We start from the raw sequence: 15,772 nt of genomic DNA on the forward strand, positions 1-15,772 counted from the left end.
AAGGCACTTGCATACTCAGTGCTAGTATTTTTTGAATGATCTGTGCAAGTATGCAAAAGCTCCTTAGTGCAGTGCATCCTGAGGGAGACAAGCCTTTGCTTGTCCTGTCAAGAGATGAATCCTATGATGCATCCTATGATGAAAGCAGGGAGAAGAGGATGAGAATTGTCCCTCTGTTTACTTTCTCTGAATCAGAGTGCCCTTAAATTTTGCATGCTGAATTCCTCCTCGAGAGAACAGACAGTATGCAGGTAGTCCCATGCTCCTATTCAAAGCAGCAGCACCTGCTGCCTACTAGCAGCCTGCAAACTCCAGAAATGCTGTGAAATGGAGGACTGAGAAAGCAGGTTCACTGCAGGTGGTTGTGGCTAAGATTATATTTTCTTGCTGAGTTAATTCATGCCTTTCATATAATTGATGAGCTAGTAGGTTTAATCCCAGTGAAATAATAGGCTCAGTGTACTGTCGTGCAATCTGATGATAATTAAAACTTCAAAAATGTAGCCTTCCAGGTAAATGTTTATCTGGTTACCTCCAATTGCCTTTCCACAGTAAGTGCATTCATTTGGTCAAACAAAAGCTCTGTTAAGCTGTCATCACCTGAGACAACTAACTCTGTACTAGATACCCAGAGATCTTTTGAAGGCAGCCCGAAACATGAATATGAAGCTCTGGGGAGACCTGGACAGTCTCTTTAGCAGGGTCTGTTGTGACAGGACAAGGGGTAATGATTTCAAAGACCAGATGAAAAAAAAAAAAAAAAAAAAAAAAGCTTTTTACAATAAAATTAGTGAAATACTGAACATTTTGCAGTGGTGGCAGAGTGGCAGTGCTGTGACAGGCTGGATGGGGCTCTGAGGAACCTATCTAGCTGTAGATGTCCCTGATCAATGCAGGGAAGTTGGACTAGATGACCTTTAAGTGTGTCTTCCAACTCAAACAATTCTATGATTCTATGTGTTGTTTCAAATAAAGACATTATACGTACCCTCTCAATCCTTTCTCTAAGATTCAGAAAGACTGTCAGTGAAGGAGGAGTTTATTGTGCTTGAAGATTAATTAATTAATACTGTAGGGTTTATTTGCTTGTCTATGTCTCCTGTTGAATCAATGGAAGAACACATCTTCCTCAGCCTCTTCATTCTTGAGATTAAGAGAAATTGGTTAAAGTTCCTGATAATTTTAGGGTAAGACTCAAGACAGCAACAGAATCACTTCCTTGCTTTGAAGGATGGAACAACTTGCTCTGCAGCTCCTTGGTACCTGCAGTTCACAAGGCACTCAGAACTCTTTTTCAGGACATGCAGACTTAGGCCTAAGTAGGTTGAGAGCCACAGATTCAGTAACCTGTATTGCTCCACACCCTACCTGCTGTGCTTTAAGGGTATGAGTAGCAGATGCAAGACAGAGGTGGGAAGGGTCATATCTAGGCTCACTCTTTTTTTCCTAGTATTTGCCACACACAAATAGGTGTGTTAGGCTAAGCATTAATGCAGCAAGTGTTAATACTGACTGTTCATTGCTAGATAACTCAATCCTACTGGTCTGATGTCACTCTGACAGCGCATATGGGGACGTATTGCATCTGTCCGGTCACTCTTCCCCCAATATTTATATTCACTTCATCCTTGATGAGCTTTTAGTTATTTGGGGATATGAATAGATCAGTTATGCTGAATTTTGTTGCTTAGCTTTTGTGAAACTTCATGCTGATATTTCTAAGTCTAGTGTCAATTATGAGATTATTTTGGGGCATGTTGAGATTTATTCCTTTAAAACATTATGGCAATATTTTAAGATGCTGTTATATAATGGTCAACTTTCAGAAGGCCAGAAATACTGAAGAGTTTTGGTTAAGTGTGGTTTTCTTCATGCTAGCAGAGCTTGTTGAGGCCAGGAAGTGAACAGGGCTCCAGATCAAAGTGGAATACTTCACACTAACCTACCTTCTCCGAAATAGAATCACAGAATCACAAAGGTGGGAAAAGACCTCCAAGATCATCCAGTTGAACCGTCCACATATCGCCAATATTTCCCACTAAACCACCTCCCTCAGCATAACATCTAAACTTTTCTTGAACACCTCTAGGGCCAGTGACTCCACCACCTCCCTGGGCAGCCTGCTCCAGTGCCTAACCGCTCTCTTAGAGAACAAGTATTTCCTGACATCCAACCTGAATCTCCCCTGGTGCAACTTGAGACCATTCCCACTAGTCCTATTGCTATTTATATGAGAGAAAATGCCAACCCCTACCTCACCTCACCACAAGCGTCATTCAGGTAGTTGTAGAGAGCTCCCTGCACATTTAGATTGCATAGTATCCCTATATTCTTCCCAGGCCACCCATCCCTGCAGGCTGTTCTGTCTCATTTTGTCAGGTTACATTATACAGCAGACATTTGGAAATGTTTGTAATTCTTTTAAAGGAGTAGCTGTTGTACAATGCTTGAGATCATTCCTGTTGATAAGGTAATATTGTCCTCCAATTTAGAAAATATTCTGTTCTGATTCCATTTCCACTGGCTTGGTTGGGTTTCTATTTAAGACTAATGTTGTTAGTATTAGTATATCCACATTTGCCAGAAGGTGTTCAAATTCTTTATTTTGAGCAATGCAGCTATGCCAGTCTCATGAATGATTTAAGTTTGATAATTTTGGTGAATACTTTCTCTTATAATAAGCATATTAATTCAGCTAACTCTAAGAACTCTGCTGATAGTCTTCAATTTTCAAATGCGTTAGTGAAGCAAATGAATGCAGAACTACATCCCTGCAATGTTTATTTATAGCTGCTATGTTTTGTAACAACTTGTATCCATAGTAACCAATGGTGTGAAAGAAAAATGCTTGATGCTGAGTAACCATGGAAACCAAAAGTATGTTTATAGGTAACTGGGAAATCAAGCCTACCTGCAACAGCCAGAAGTTCTTTGCTATTTAATACCAAACAATATTATATTGAAATTTGGAATCATTTGGAGTAACTGATGTCTCATCACAATAAAACAGGAAGCAAAGAGCTGCATACAAAACACAGAGAAAAATTATTTTCTGTAACCTTTCTCTATCTGATTACACTAAGATCGAGAGAATGAACTTTGTTGTCTGTGTGTCAACCAATGTTAGAGCTTTTGTCCATTTTTTGCGCAACAGTGAATACTGCTGGTTCACTGCGCCAAAGGTGCATAATCCCTTATTTCCCTATGCACCACACCAATATTGTAGCAAGCATTCCCAGGACTATAGCTCTGAAGGAAAAAAAGTGTCCTTGCATTGTGAGGATTTGCTCCAGTGGATATCTGCTCTAGATCTCAGCAAAAAGACGTTTGTCCAGTACACTGTTGGTCATGACAAAAATGCCCAAAGCTCAAAGTATAAATATGCAGCCTGTAATTCCTTAATATAAATCTCACTGTGTCACAGGGTTGCTGCTATTTCTGCCCCTAAAACATAGCTTCCTGCAGAATAAAAATGGAGGAAGTTCTGAAGGCAAGTGATAGTTGGTTCTATATTTTGACAAATAAATATACAGTGTATTCCAAAGAACTCACATCACTTACATTGCACATTGCATGCCTTATCCATTTCCCTTGGTCATCATTATGACCAAAAGTGCCTAAGAAGTATCCTAGCTTTTCAAGAAAAAAATAACCATTTTTTTGTTTGTTTGTTTTGTTTTTGTTTTCTTAAGCATTCGTTTTGGGGGATTTATTTTAATACTGAATATTTGAGTATTATGTTGAGCTAAACTATCTTTACTCATTTTTAGTATCCATATTTGATCATCATACAGAGGAGAAGGAACTGAAATATAGATCTGTAAGTAAAATCAGTGACAAAACTGACATGTAAAATTAGAAGCTACGTATTCGTTAATAATAACAGTAACAACAACAAAAGAAATTAATCTCACAATCTCCTTTTTTGTTTGTTTATTTGTTTGTTTTTATCATAATTGCCATCACATTACTGTAAATTTCCTTGGTAAAGAATTCAGGGGATTACTGAATTATGATCTGGCCTTGATCTAGCTTTGAAATAAACTGGTTATTCTCTCATCGCACAAAAAACCAAGTTTTTGAAGGACAACGAGTAGCCAAACCGTGAGAAGTAGTTTTGTAATGGAAAACTGTACCTGCTGCCGATTTGAGTCAGATGACTTGTGCCAGGGGTACGGGAAGAGACTGAAAGAAACCGGAAAATCCTCTATCTGTCATGTTTTGTCTGCCCTCTACAGTTGTAACACAAAACTGCAACTAATCGCGTCTGTACTCCAGAAACAGCAGGAAACAGAGGAAAGTCACAGACTCGCAGAATTACAGAACTGTAGGGGCTGGAAGCAATCTTCAGAGATCATTGAATCCAAACGCCCTACTAAAGCATGTTCCCTACAGCAGGTTGCACAGGTAGGTTTCCAGACAGGTCTTGAGTATCCCCAGAGAAGACGACTCCACTTGTCAGTTAAGTCTCATTTTAAAAGACCGGATAAAAATACACTAAATACTTAGAAAAGTGAAAGAAGAACCTTGTCATTTGTTGAGAAACAGCTATGAAGGATAGTTGGCTTGGGAACTGGTGTGAGAGGCCCAATCTTTTGTTCTCCTCCATGTCTCTCCTGAGCCTCATGGGAGAGCAACACAGGGATAAAGGAGAGGTGACTAAAGTTACCACAATGAGATAATTAAACTTGCAGCTGAATGTTGGGGCCTGTAGCATGTCCCTTATGAGGAAAGTCTGAGAGACCTGAGGCTGTTCAGCCTGGTGAGGAGAAAACAGAGAGGCGATCTCATCACTGTTTAGAAGTAGCTGAAGTGTGGGAGTCAAATGGATGGGGCCAGACTCTCTTCAGCAGTCTGCAGGATGAGGGGCAACAGGACCCACATGGAACACGTGGGAAAAAACCTTCAAATCCATATCTCTCAAATATAAAAATAAGGATATATTGTGGGACCATGTCAAAGGTCTTACACAACTCCAGAGAGATGACATTTATTGCCCTTCCTTTGTCCACTGATGCTAGCACTCCATCATGGAAAATATTTTGCCATAGTCATTTGCATTTACACATTGCCTTTGCATTTTCAGTTTTCCTTTTGGCATTTGCTTTTGCCTTCTGTCCTATACCATTTGCCTTTTTCCTTGACATTTGGCAGTAGCATTTTCATTTTGCCATTTGCATTTCCCTTTTGCCTTTGCCTTTTCTTCTATGTCACTTACATTTTGCCTTTTGCCTTTCCTCCTTTTAATTTGCCCTCAGGTATTTGCTTTTCACACTGCCATTTGCTTTTGCCCTTTGCCTTTGCATTTTGCTTTTGGAGTTTTCCTTTGCCATTTGTCCCGTGCCATTTGCCTTCTTCGTTTACCTTTGGCATAAGCTCTTCCATTTCCTTCTCTTCTTCCATTTCCTTCTCTTCTTCCATTTCCTTCCTTTTTCTCTTTTCCTTTTGCCTTTGTCCTTATGCACTGTCTTTTGCCATAGCCATTTGCATTGACACGTTGCATTTGCATTTTCAGGTTTCCTTTTGGTGTTTGCCTTCTGTCATATGCCATTTGCCTTTTCCCTTTATATTTGGCAGTAGCATTTCCCTTTTGCCTTTGCCTTTTGCCTTTCCTCCATTGAATTTGCCCTCAGGATTTTGCTTTTCACACTGTCATTTGCTTTTGCCCTTTGCCTTTGCATTTTGCAGTTTGCTTTTGGCGTTTGCCTTTGCCTTTTGTCCTGTGCCGATTGCCTTCTTCGTTTACCTTTGGCATTAGCTTTTTCACTTTACCATTTGCATTTCCCTTTTGCCTTTTGGACTCTGCCACTTACCTTTTGACTTTGCCGTTTGCCGTTGTGTTTTGCCTTTGCATTTTGCCATTACGCTCTGTCTTTTGCTCTTTCCATTTGTTTTTACCCGTTGCCTTTGCATTTTCAGTTTTCCTTTTATCGTTTCCTGTTATCTTCTGTCATATGCAATTTGCCTTTTCCTTTCCTCTTTCATTTTTCCTTTTTCATTTCCCTATTGCCTTGGCCTTTTGATCTATGCCACGTACCATTTTCCTTTTGTTTATTGCCTTTTGCATTTTACATTTGTCTTTGCCTTTTGCAAACGTATTGCCTTTGCCTGTTCGCCTTGCTGGGTGCTTCTGCCCTTGTGTTTTGTATTTTCCCTTTGCCTTTTGCCTCAGCCCTTGGCTTTTGACCTTCCGTTTGCCCATTGCCTTTTTCTTTTGCCCTTGCCTTATAGCTTTGTCGTTGCGTTTTGTCTTTTCCCTCTGCCATTTGCTTTGGCCTGTTGCATTTTCCTGTTGCCTTTGCATTTGGCAGTTTACTTTTGTTTTTGCCATTGCCTTTTGCCTTCTGTCCTATGCTGTTTAGTTTTGCTGTTGCCTTTTGCCCTTTTTATTTTTCATGTCTTGCTTTGCTGCTCCATCTTTGTTGCCATGGATTGCTTTTGAGTTTTGTGTTTTGTGCCGGGTATGTGGATTCTTTTTTTTTTTTTTTTTCCTTTTCCATTGTTGGAACTCTTTTCACTATGCGGTATTCCTTTTTGTTTCTCAGTGTTTCAAGCCATTTTGCTTTCCTTTCCTTGGCTTTTTAGTTCTTCAGCTTTCATTTCTCCTTCCTGGTTTTGCTTTGCTCTTTGGTTTTTCCTTTGTATCTTTGCCTTGTGTAGCTTTTGAATGTTCTTTCTTTGTTTCCATGGCTCATCATTGTGGAGAGTTTTTATCTGTTTGTTTTAGTTGGACTCTTTGCTTTGCCATGGTCTTGTGTTCAGGTGATTTGCTTGACGTTTGTATTTCTAGACCTTTGCTTTGCTCTGTTTTCCCTGTTTGTTTGGTATTCCCCCCTTTGCTTTTCTGTAGTGCGTCTTTGGATTTGCTTTCCATGGTCTTTGTTTCCTGTTTGTTGCTTCTTTGTCCTTCCCATTCCTTTCTTTACATTTTCTTTCTCCTTGCTGAGAGCATTCTGTTTCTTTCCAGACTCTTTTTTTCTCTTTGCTTTGAGTTTCTCCTTTTTTTTTTTTTTTACCTTCTTCCTTGCCTGGCTTTGCTTTCCTTGTCCCCTTGCCCGTGCCTTTCCTCTTACTTTGCCTTCACTTACCTGATGTTCTCTCACCCTTGATTGTTCTGTTTGGTTTATTCGTTTCTGGCTTCTTCAGCTCCAGCCTCCTCTTTTGGCTTTCCTGCTCTGCTTGATGCATTTGCAGTTGTTTTTTTTCCTCATTTTCTCAGGTCTGTCCACGCCTCCTGGGCAAGGATGCCTGTTCCCTCGTGGTGGTCTTGCAGCTTTTTCACCGATGGCTGACGTGATCCATGCCCAGTAGCTACCCTTACCTCCTCCTTGGCATGACTGCGGGTGCTTTGCCTTCCTCCAGAGAGATGTTTGGTTCTAATTGTCATCCGCAGATTCTTCTGGGCCTTTGTGTGGGAGGGTCCTGGGAGCCCTTTGCTCCTGTCCCCATTTGGGGTAAGAAAAGTGGTTAAAGGGTAGCAGAGTGGGACCCCCTCAACTCCCTGTCTCCAGAAGCTGGAGAAGGAGGAAAGGAGAGGGAGAAGTGAGGGGAAATGAGGACACTTTGAGTTTGACAGAAAGCCTTTCATTCCAGGAAAGAAACGCTTGGCTTTGACTCAGCAGCACTCAGAGCAAAAGCCATCCCTGTGCCCGCTGTGACGTCCTGCCAAACTTCTGCCCTGCGGCGCTTGGACCACCCCGTTGCCTCAGTTTCCCCTTGTGCGACGTGCAGTGGTGCCACCCCCAGCCATCCTCAGGACCCACAGTGAGTCTGTTTGTGACCAGTGTGTCACTGAGTGACAGCATCCAGGTGGGAATGCATCAACATAGAGCCAGGGGAGAGCTGAGCAGCGCTGGGGTGGGGGGGATGTCAGAACAGGAAATGAATGAGCTTAATATGTGCCACCTGGGTACTTCCTGAACGTCCTCCAACACCACAAGTGCTGTCCAGAGCTCTCCAGTGTCCGCTCGTGCTCCTTGCAGTTCCCCAGTAAGCTCCCATTGCCACCCAGTATTGTCTAGACTCTCTTTGTGCAAACTCTGTATCCCCCAGTACTGCCTGGAGCCACCACAGTGCTGTCTGCGTCCTTCAATAGCCTCCCAGTGGCACCAGTACTGCCCAGTGCCCCCAGTTAACACAGCCATTGTACAGTACATGACCATCTCCTTCCACGAGAACAACACAAGGCCACAGAGACGTTGACAGCAACGATGGTGCTGGAGACATTCAGTCTGGAGGAGCTGCAGCTCTTGGTTCACTGCAACCACTCCAGCATCCCCAGAGGTGGGCATGGAGGTCTGGGTGGCCTTTGGTGCTCGTAAGCAATGACTGCAGGCGAGATTGACCCAGTGAGCCACAAAGCCTTAACACTTAACAATACTAACTAGTAAATAAATGCCAATATTCCCACCATTTCCTCCTTAACAATTTGTCTCTGACTTCCCACCCTAAACATTTCCCTCTAATCAATTTTCCCCCCCATCGTTCCAAAAAAACGTTATTCCGCCCCTCACGCCCTGCTCCCCTTCCTCCCCCCCCCCCCCCCCCCAAATAGCTTCCATTTCATTTCCCACCCCAAAAATTTCCACCCCCCCAAACATTTCCCATCCCAAAGCTTTGATAGTCCAAATCTTTTGCAGTCCATCAGCTTCAGAGGAGTCGCACATTGCCTCAGCTCTGTACCACTGCAGCACAGGCAGATTGGCAGTGGTCTGGACTGGTTTGTGTTTGAAGAGTGGCTTAGGAGCCAAATCAGGAATTGGTTGGACAGTAGCAACCAGAGATGCATCGTCGTGTGAGCTCAACCACCAAGACCAACACCAGTGCCTACAAACCCTTCAGAGAATGAAGGAAAGCAGTACAAGTAGAACTCCTGAACACCGCATTGATTTCCAAGCCTTGGTGCCCCTGGAGAGATGGAAGGAAAGGCTTTCAGTATCACATAGTATGATCTGTCATAAGTCATTCACTGAAACTTCAAGATCCAACAGAGACATTAAAGTATTTTCAATTGGGTGTGAGCATCTCTGTAGGAAAAAAAAAGTCAGTTATATACAGTGTTACACATACAGGTAATAAAAGGCTGAAACTTGCAAGCTGAGACTGGACATGACACTTTCCCTTCAAAATGATGGCTCTATTTTACAAGTGGCAAATCAGCCATTGCATTTGACTGCTGGGATTAGTACTGCATTAGTAACTGTTGTTTGGCTTTCATTGCTCTATCCAAAGTCTACACTAAACAGGCTGACTTTACCCATTCTCAAAATCAATCAATACATACGTGAATCTGAAAACATATGAAGCAGAGCAAATTCCAGTCCCTCTACCTTCTCCTGGATGTGGGTTCTTCCAGCAGACTGAGGCTTCTGACCGTCCTTGCTTTCTTCTTGTCTTTGGAGTTTGCTCAGGTGCTCATCTGAGATCCAATCCTTAAGAGCAGTCAGGAGCCCATCAACTTCAGAATTCGGTGGTAGTTGTAATATAGTCACATCATCAGCTATTTCAGCTTTCAACTTGATGATCTTCCAAGCCAAAACCTGAGCAGATGGGCATGCGCCAGAGCACATCAGTTCTGACATATCATGCATCATTCAGTGGATAATGAGCAAACAAATAAGAAGTAGATACAGACACCCCATAAAATTCAAAAGATGGTCCTAGCAGCAAGCTTTATTCTCTCCATTTACTGCCCACTTCCCCCTCATAGAATCTATTCTTTCTCCAACTAATTAACTCATGAAACAAATGAAATTAGAAAAGTTTCCTTATTTCAACAGGTATGCAGAGAATGTTCCATTGCTGAATGGCTTTTGAGTGAATTTCCCACTTTGCCCAACTCTTACTTGATCCCTTCCTGATGCTGCCCTCACTTCCTCCTGCATGAAAGGTGTCATCTGTTGTGCCACTTCACCAGTATCCTTACGCATCTCTGCCACTATAAACTGATATTTACACTACAACAAAACAGAACAAGGAATTCTGTTTTTCTTCTGACCTACAAAGGAATCTTGTCCAGATAAGAAAACACCTTACCTTCAAGATAGATGAAGGAAAGATGATGGAAAGATGAAGGAGCTTCTGCTGTCCTTATCTATTGATTTGAGTACTTCTTCCCTAGAATCCCGTCATTTACCTGAAATAAAAGAAAAATACTCAAATATCTGTGTACAGAAAACTCGATTTTTTTGGTAAACAACACTCCGAAATCCTTTGACGGAGTTCCTGAGCAGCAGAGTGATTAAACCAACAACTGCTTTACCCTTTCTCTTCTTGTAAACAAGTGACAGAACAGTAGAGACCACGCTGCAAAAATGCCTCAAGAACTCAGAAACAGAGAGGGGGAAAGTAATTGACTGCATTCACACCCTTCCTGTCACAGAAAAACCAAGTCATCAGCTTTGCAGACATCCCGTTCAGACAACCAGCAGTGTTAACTCAGACTTGGAGAGTTACTGATCATAGGAAATAATTCCTCTCGATGGATTTCTTATGGATTCATTTGCTTCCTCAAGGTCGTCCTGACATTCGGCAATTTCCTTCAGCAGCATTTCAAGCCTTTTCACTTCTGCATCCTTCTGCTGTAGAAATATCACATTCCAAACAGGATGAACCAGATCATTTTAGAAACAATTACAAGCCAAGTTGCATTTTAGTGTTAAAAGGATCCGATAAACTTCCATTTCCGTGTTTCAAGTACATTAAAGAAAGAAGCATTAAACCTGGTAAACACAGCATGGCTTCAGATAATGACCACCAAGTGAAAGGGCAAGTAAAGCAATAAGCGTCCTTACATTACCGCACCTCTTTTAGATTATCCAGAGAGGCTTCTTGCTCCATCAGAGCTTCTTCTCTTCCATGGAGCTGCAAAAATCAAGGGGAAAATGTTGAAATAGCTCCAAAACCTGTTCAATTTTCACTTAATGCCAATTTGGCACTATACAAATAAAAAAAAAAATAAATAAGTTTTTATTTGTGGTGTTACACAACAGCTGACTAAAGTGACCAACATACCTCTCTGAAAATCTACTGTTTTCCTCTGAAATCTCTCTCTGAAATCAGTTAATTCAAACACGGTTGGAGTTTTAGTAGCTGAAGCTGGTTCCAGGTTTGGAAACAGCTGTGACTCCTTTCTCTCCCTGAGAAATGTAAGATCTGTGTCTCCCTTCCAGTGTTTGAAAAGACCTGAGGTGCAGTGAGAGGAGCCAGAGAGTGTTTCTTCTGCTGCGTGTTTTATTCCTCACAGAGTGAAAATAGTCACGTCTCAGAGGTGTGAGAATAATCCTATGAATTTTGTGACCAAAGCTTTTGTAAAGGCTTCTTTTTTACTCAGTGATGTTCCAAACACAGAGAAGTCTAAGTCTGTTACGCCCTTCAGACTTACAAGCCCAGCAAGCATACAAAAAACTTCTGCATAAGTGTTAAGAGCTTTATGCGTCAGCAAGCAAGCTTCCCATTCCTATTTGTGTACAGGTGCCTTATTACACTATTGACAGCTTTTCAGCCTAGAGGTCTGGCGTAGGTTTTGTGTTTCCAGAAAAAATAGCGTGTTGGTAATTTTATTAAGAGAGCCACAAGACAGATTTGGGAAGGGAGACGCACGATCCTCTCCCAAAAGGAAGGAGGCAGCAGTATTGCTGCCCATCAGTCCAAACTGTATCAGCATCTGTTGGTTCCAATAGCACAGCATCAAAGGATCCAAGGAGCTGGGAAAGAACAGAATTAGGACAGCTGGTTTACGCTGGCCAAAGGGGTGTTCTGTACAGTATGGCATGGTGCTTAGCCATCTTCTGGGTCTAACCACAGCCAAAAGCTTGTATATTGTCATATAACACCCTCTACTCTACTCTTAGATCAATCCATCTGCACCTGAATGTCCACATGATGGAAATGCTTGTAGAGAGGATCAGTCAGTTCAGGAACATTTTTGTTCTCCCTGATGGTTTCCAAGCTAATCAGAAGTTTCTTTGCCCAATGTATTCCTTCTGGTCACAGAACAATTCAGACTAGCACCCTGTTGAAGAAAAGAAATAGAAGCTATCTCAACAAATCCAAATCAAGTGTTACCTTGTTTGGTTCTTACTGGTTTTTCCCCATGTGCCGGACTGTGTGCTCTGCTGATTCCCATTCCTGCCTGTTCATGCAGCAGGAACCAGTGTGCAGCAGTCTGGTATTTATAAGGCAGACTCTTCTAATACATGAGATCTGGGAGAGGTGGAGCCAAGCTCCACCCCTTCCAGTAGCACAGCTGAATTACCTTCACCTGTGCTCCTGCAGCTGACTCATTGCTTGCCTCAGGTGGTCAATCAGAAGTTCAGGCTGTGATCAGTAGTTTCCCATACACTTTGTTAAGGTCAAAATACACTTCAGAAAAGCTGGTAAAGCAATTGCTCTGCCAGTTGTCCTCCAACTTTGCTGTCACTCTAATTTGGCTGTTAAGATCTGCAAGCTCCACCACAAATTACACACCAACTTTGCTTTCTTTCAGAGCTGGTTTTTGAGCACCTGCCATGTGTTCAAGGGATGGACTTCTGCAGGGACTCTCCAGAACTGGTTGGGAACGCAGCTGTCTCAAGCAAACACAAAACAGTCCAAAACTTACCTGAGAACATCTGGCACAACTCCAAACTTGAGTTTCTCACAATGGTGATGTGTTGGTGCGTCTGGGAGGAGGTGACCCAAATTTACAAGGTGGGCATCTCTGTCCTTTTTCCCAGCTGAAATGCGTTTGAGGATCCAGACTCAGCAAATATCTTCTCATTTAAGGACATTTCCATTTGGGTTGGATTTCCAGGTTGCTGTGTTCAGTTAGGGGAGTCGTGGCACTGAGGTCTGTGTGCAAGGTCTTGCAGGCAGGCTCAGACTGTGCTGATGGCTGCAGTTGCTGTCACTGTGTGCTTGCAGCCAGCACCCTGCTGCCCAACTCATGCCACCCACGTGTTTCCCTGGCGTGTTGAAACAAGCAGGAAATCCTGAAACTTGGGAGTTTCAAAAGCAGCGTGATTTGTCTCCTCGGGCAAAGTCCTCAGCCAGAACTGCAGTAGAGACACCCCCTGGAGCCAGCAACTGGGGGTCGAAAGTACTGGATTGGAAGGGGTCAGTGCCAGGCACCCAGCTAACCTGTGGAGGTAACAATGTGCCTAGAACTAATTTGGCCCTGGACTTCCAGAGAGCCTACTTTGATTTTTTTCTGTTGCCTACTTGGAGGTATCTCACAGGCTAGAGTGCTCAAAGGTAAGGGGGCCATGAGAGCTGGGCAGTATTTAAATAGCGCTTCTTTGGAGCTCAGGATTGGTTCATCCCTAAAGGTAGGAAATAGGGAAGGGGGGTGTCCTGGAAATGGGTGATGCTGAGATGGTGGAGATGCTGAACGCCTTCTTTACTTTGGTTTTCACTTCAAAGACTGCCCCTTGGGACTCCTGGACCCTGGAGGGAAGAGAGAAAGCCTGGGAAATGGAGAGCTTTCCTCTGGGTGAGGACGGGGTGATCTGGGAGCATCTGGGTGGGATCAGTGTGCACAAATCCATAGACTCTGATGGGATGCATCCACATGTGCGGAGGGAGCTGGCAGAGGTAATTGCCAAACTCTGTCATCTTTGACAGGTCTTGGAGAAGAGAAGTGCCTGAAAGCTGGAGGAGAGCCTGTGACACTGCAGTCTTCAGAAAGGAGCAGGAGGAGGATCTGGTAAACTGCACGGCAGTCAGTTTCACCTCTGTCCCTGGAAAGGTGCTGGAACAGCTTGGTCTGGATGCCTTCTGCGAGCAATTGGAAAGGAAGAAGTTTATCAGCAGTATGCAGCTTGGATTCACCGAGGAAAAGTCATGCTCAACCAACCCTGCAGCCTTCTATAATGGCATCACAGCACAGAGTCCATTTGGAGACCTGTGGCCTGCAGTGTTCCCCAGGGCTTGGTGCTGTGTCTGATCTTGTTCAGTATCTTCACTGATGACCTTGAGGAGGGGATAGTGTCCATGCTCTGTAAGTACGCCTATGATACAAAGCTGGGAAGAATGGCTGGCACACCTGAAGTCTGTGCTGCCATTCAGCAAGACCTGGACAGACTGGAGAGCTGGGCACCAATAAACGTGAAGTGGTTTAACAAAAGCAAGTGCAGAGTCTTGAATCTGGGAAGGAATAGCAGCAATTATGCTGCTAAAATGCTAAATGCTAAATGGCTGGGGTCATACAAGTATGAGCAGGCATGTGGCTGTGTGCAAGAGAGGAGCTGCCCATGTTTGTGTGCAGGGCTGTGCAATGGAGTGGGGTTGTACAGCTGTGTGCGGGGGCCAGGTCTGTGTGCCATGGAGCTCCATGGGAAACCTCTATGAGTGCTAGCAACAGCAGGAGCACTTGGAGCACTGCCTGGAAGAACGGTGCTGGGATGGGCTGTGGTGGGCCGAAGATGCATAGTGGACCGAAGATGCGTAGATGCTACTCTGGACCAAATGTCGTGCAGCTGCTCATGGAATGCCACTGGACAAATCAGGCTGTGCAGTCTTTGTGAATATGTAATTATGATAGTTTATTGATTGAATGCAATAAAGAAAAAAAAAAATAAAGAAAATAAAGAAAATAAAGAAATAAATAAATAAAAGAAATCCCAGAATGTAGTAAAACATGGAATGCTGAGTTGGGCAGCAACTGAAATGCTGTGCACTGCAGCCGCTGCCTTGTGATGTTTCTCCTCTCAGTCTTTCAGCTGCAGCTTCTGCATCATCTCTGCAAGGCTGTTCATCTCTGCGAAGAACTGGAAAGAAACAAAGCAAGCGTAGAAGTAGGACAGAAACAATCTAGGGAGATCTCATGAAGAAACTCTGACCAGTAAACATCCAGAATGGCCCCGTGTGGAACAGCATGTTCCTTTCATTCAGGGCAAAACTGACATCTCTAACTTCACCAAATGAAAACACGTTGTCTAATGGGTAAGATTCATAAGCTCTGTCCATGGGAAGGTATTTCAAAGGAATTGCAGATTGCCCAACATGGCCAAGGCTAATCTTATATATAATAATCACAAGAGATAACCTTCTGACTGTACCAAACCACATTGTTATCTTCACCAGAGGAAGGCATCAAAAGCTCCCCCATGATGCAAAAAAAGCACTTAAAATTTTTTTTTATCAAAAAACGACTTAATAGAGTGTCATTTCCTCAAACACACAATTTTTCTATTCCATTGCTTCCCTCAGGATTTTACCATCTCTTTTATGTCTGACAGATGGAGGCACTGAGACCAACAAAGAACTTGAGCGTGTCTGTGTTTCAACTCAAGGGACTCATATGCACGATAGCAAGCTCTTAACAAAAGAACTTCTCATTTCCCTTTTCGTGTCTTCTTTTTTGAGTTGTATGTTCATTATGCTGAAAGCAAGAAAACCAAATGAATCCATTTTGTCAACCAGCAAAGCATGCAGAAACATTGGACATAGCCAAGAGAAAACAAATGGCAGTCCAAAGACAAAGCAAATGGGACTAAAGGAAAGCCTCAAATTTCAAAGTGAGTAACATTTCCAGGGGGACATACAGAAGACCACTGTGAAATTAACAGAAAGAGATGCATTTAGGTATTCTGGCACCTCACTGCCTTTGGACTTTGTAGCCTTCAACTCTTATCCCCTCTACAGAGCAGGAAAAAGCAAGCCCTAAGCAAACTCAATGTGTTTGATAAGGACAGCACTTCACCGGGACGGTGCCACAGCACCTTCTTACCTCTTTGCTTGGAGCTCCGTGGTGGGGTTGGGACGGCACACTGGCCCGTGCTCTGGCCCCCCT

At 43.2% G+C, this 15,772-nt stretch overlaps 2 protein-coding genes across 6 annotated transcripts in view; both read right to left on the reverse strand.

Moving 5' to 3' along the window:
* The window catches only part of KIAA0319 (KIAA0319 ortholog), a 46,416-nt gene extending 42,258 nt beyond the window's left edge, over positions 1–4,158 (reverse strand). Inside the window, exon 1 of the mRNA XM_032442514.1 lies at positions 4,137–4,158. The gene's annotated coding sequence lies outside the window, so the exon portion shown is untranslated. The remainder of the gene's footprint in view (positions 1–4,136) is intronic.
* A 4,427-nt stretch (positions 4,159–8,585) lies between these two features.
* Positions 8,586–11,702, reverse strand: LOC107309744 (coiled-coil domain-containing protein 138-like). 5 transcript variants are annotated; one of them, XR_004306140.1, is made up of 4 exons: positions 10,804–11,702; positions 10,036–10,135; positions 9,330–9,539; positions 8,586–9,026 (listed from the first exon to the last, which is right to left on the reverse strand). XR_004306140.1 is itself a non-coding variant. In XM_032442517.1 (3 exons), exons 1-3 carry the CDS (start codon positions 9,927–9,929, stop codon positions 8,955–8,957), a joined length of 366 nt encoding a protein of 121 aa, XP_032298408.1. In that variant the 5' UTR covers positions 9,930–10,014; the 3' UTR covers positions 8,586–8,954. The 5 variants fall into 5 exon arrangements, 2 of the variants coding, with proteins under 2 accessions (XP_032298408.1, XP_015710264.1); XR_004306139.1 differs by having other exon boundaries at positions 10,794–11,702; XR_004306138.1 differs by having other exon boundaries at positions 10,036–11,697.
* Between the last annotated feature and the right edge of the window lie 4,070 nt (positions 11,703–15,772).

Source organism: Coturnix japonica, chromosome 2, assembly GCF_001577835.2.
Source record: "Coturnix japonica isolate 7356 chromosome 2, Coturnix japonica 2.1, whole genome shotgun sequence".
Taxonomy (NCBI): domain Eukaryota; kingdom Metazoa; phylum Chordata; class Aves; order Galliformes; family Phasianidae; genus Coturnix; species Coturnix japonica.

Excerpts from the sequence above, each read along its gene's own strand:
- LOC107309744 (XM_032442517.1), bottom strand. The coding sequence starts at position 9,929 with ATGCGTAAGGATACTGGTGAAGTGGCACAACAGATGACACCTTTCATG. Across the intron at positions 9,540-9,845 it reads CAGCATCAGGAAGGGATCAA|GTTTTGGCTTGGAAGATCAT; the intron begins GTAAGAGTTGGG and ends CCATCTGCTCAG. Across the intron at positions 9,027-9,329 it reads GAACCCACATCCAGGAGAAG|AGATGCTCACACCCAATTGA; the intron begins GTAGAGGGACTG and ends TTTTTCCTACAG.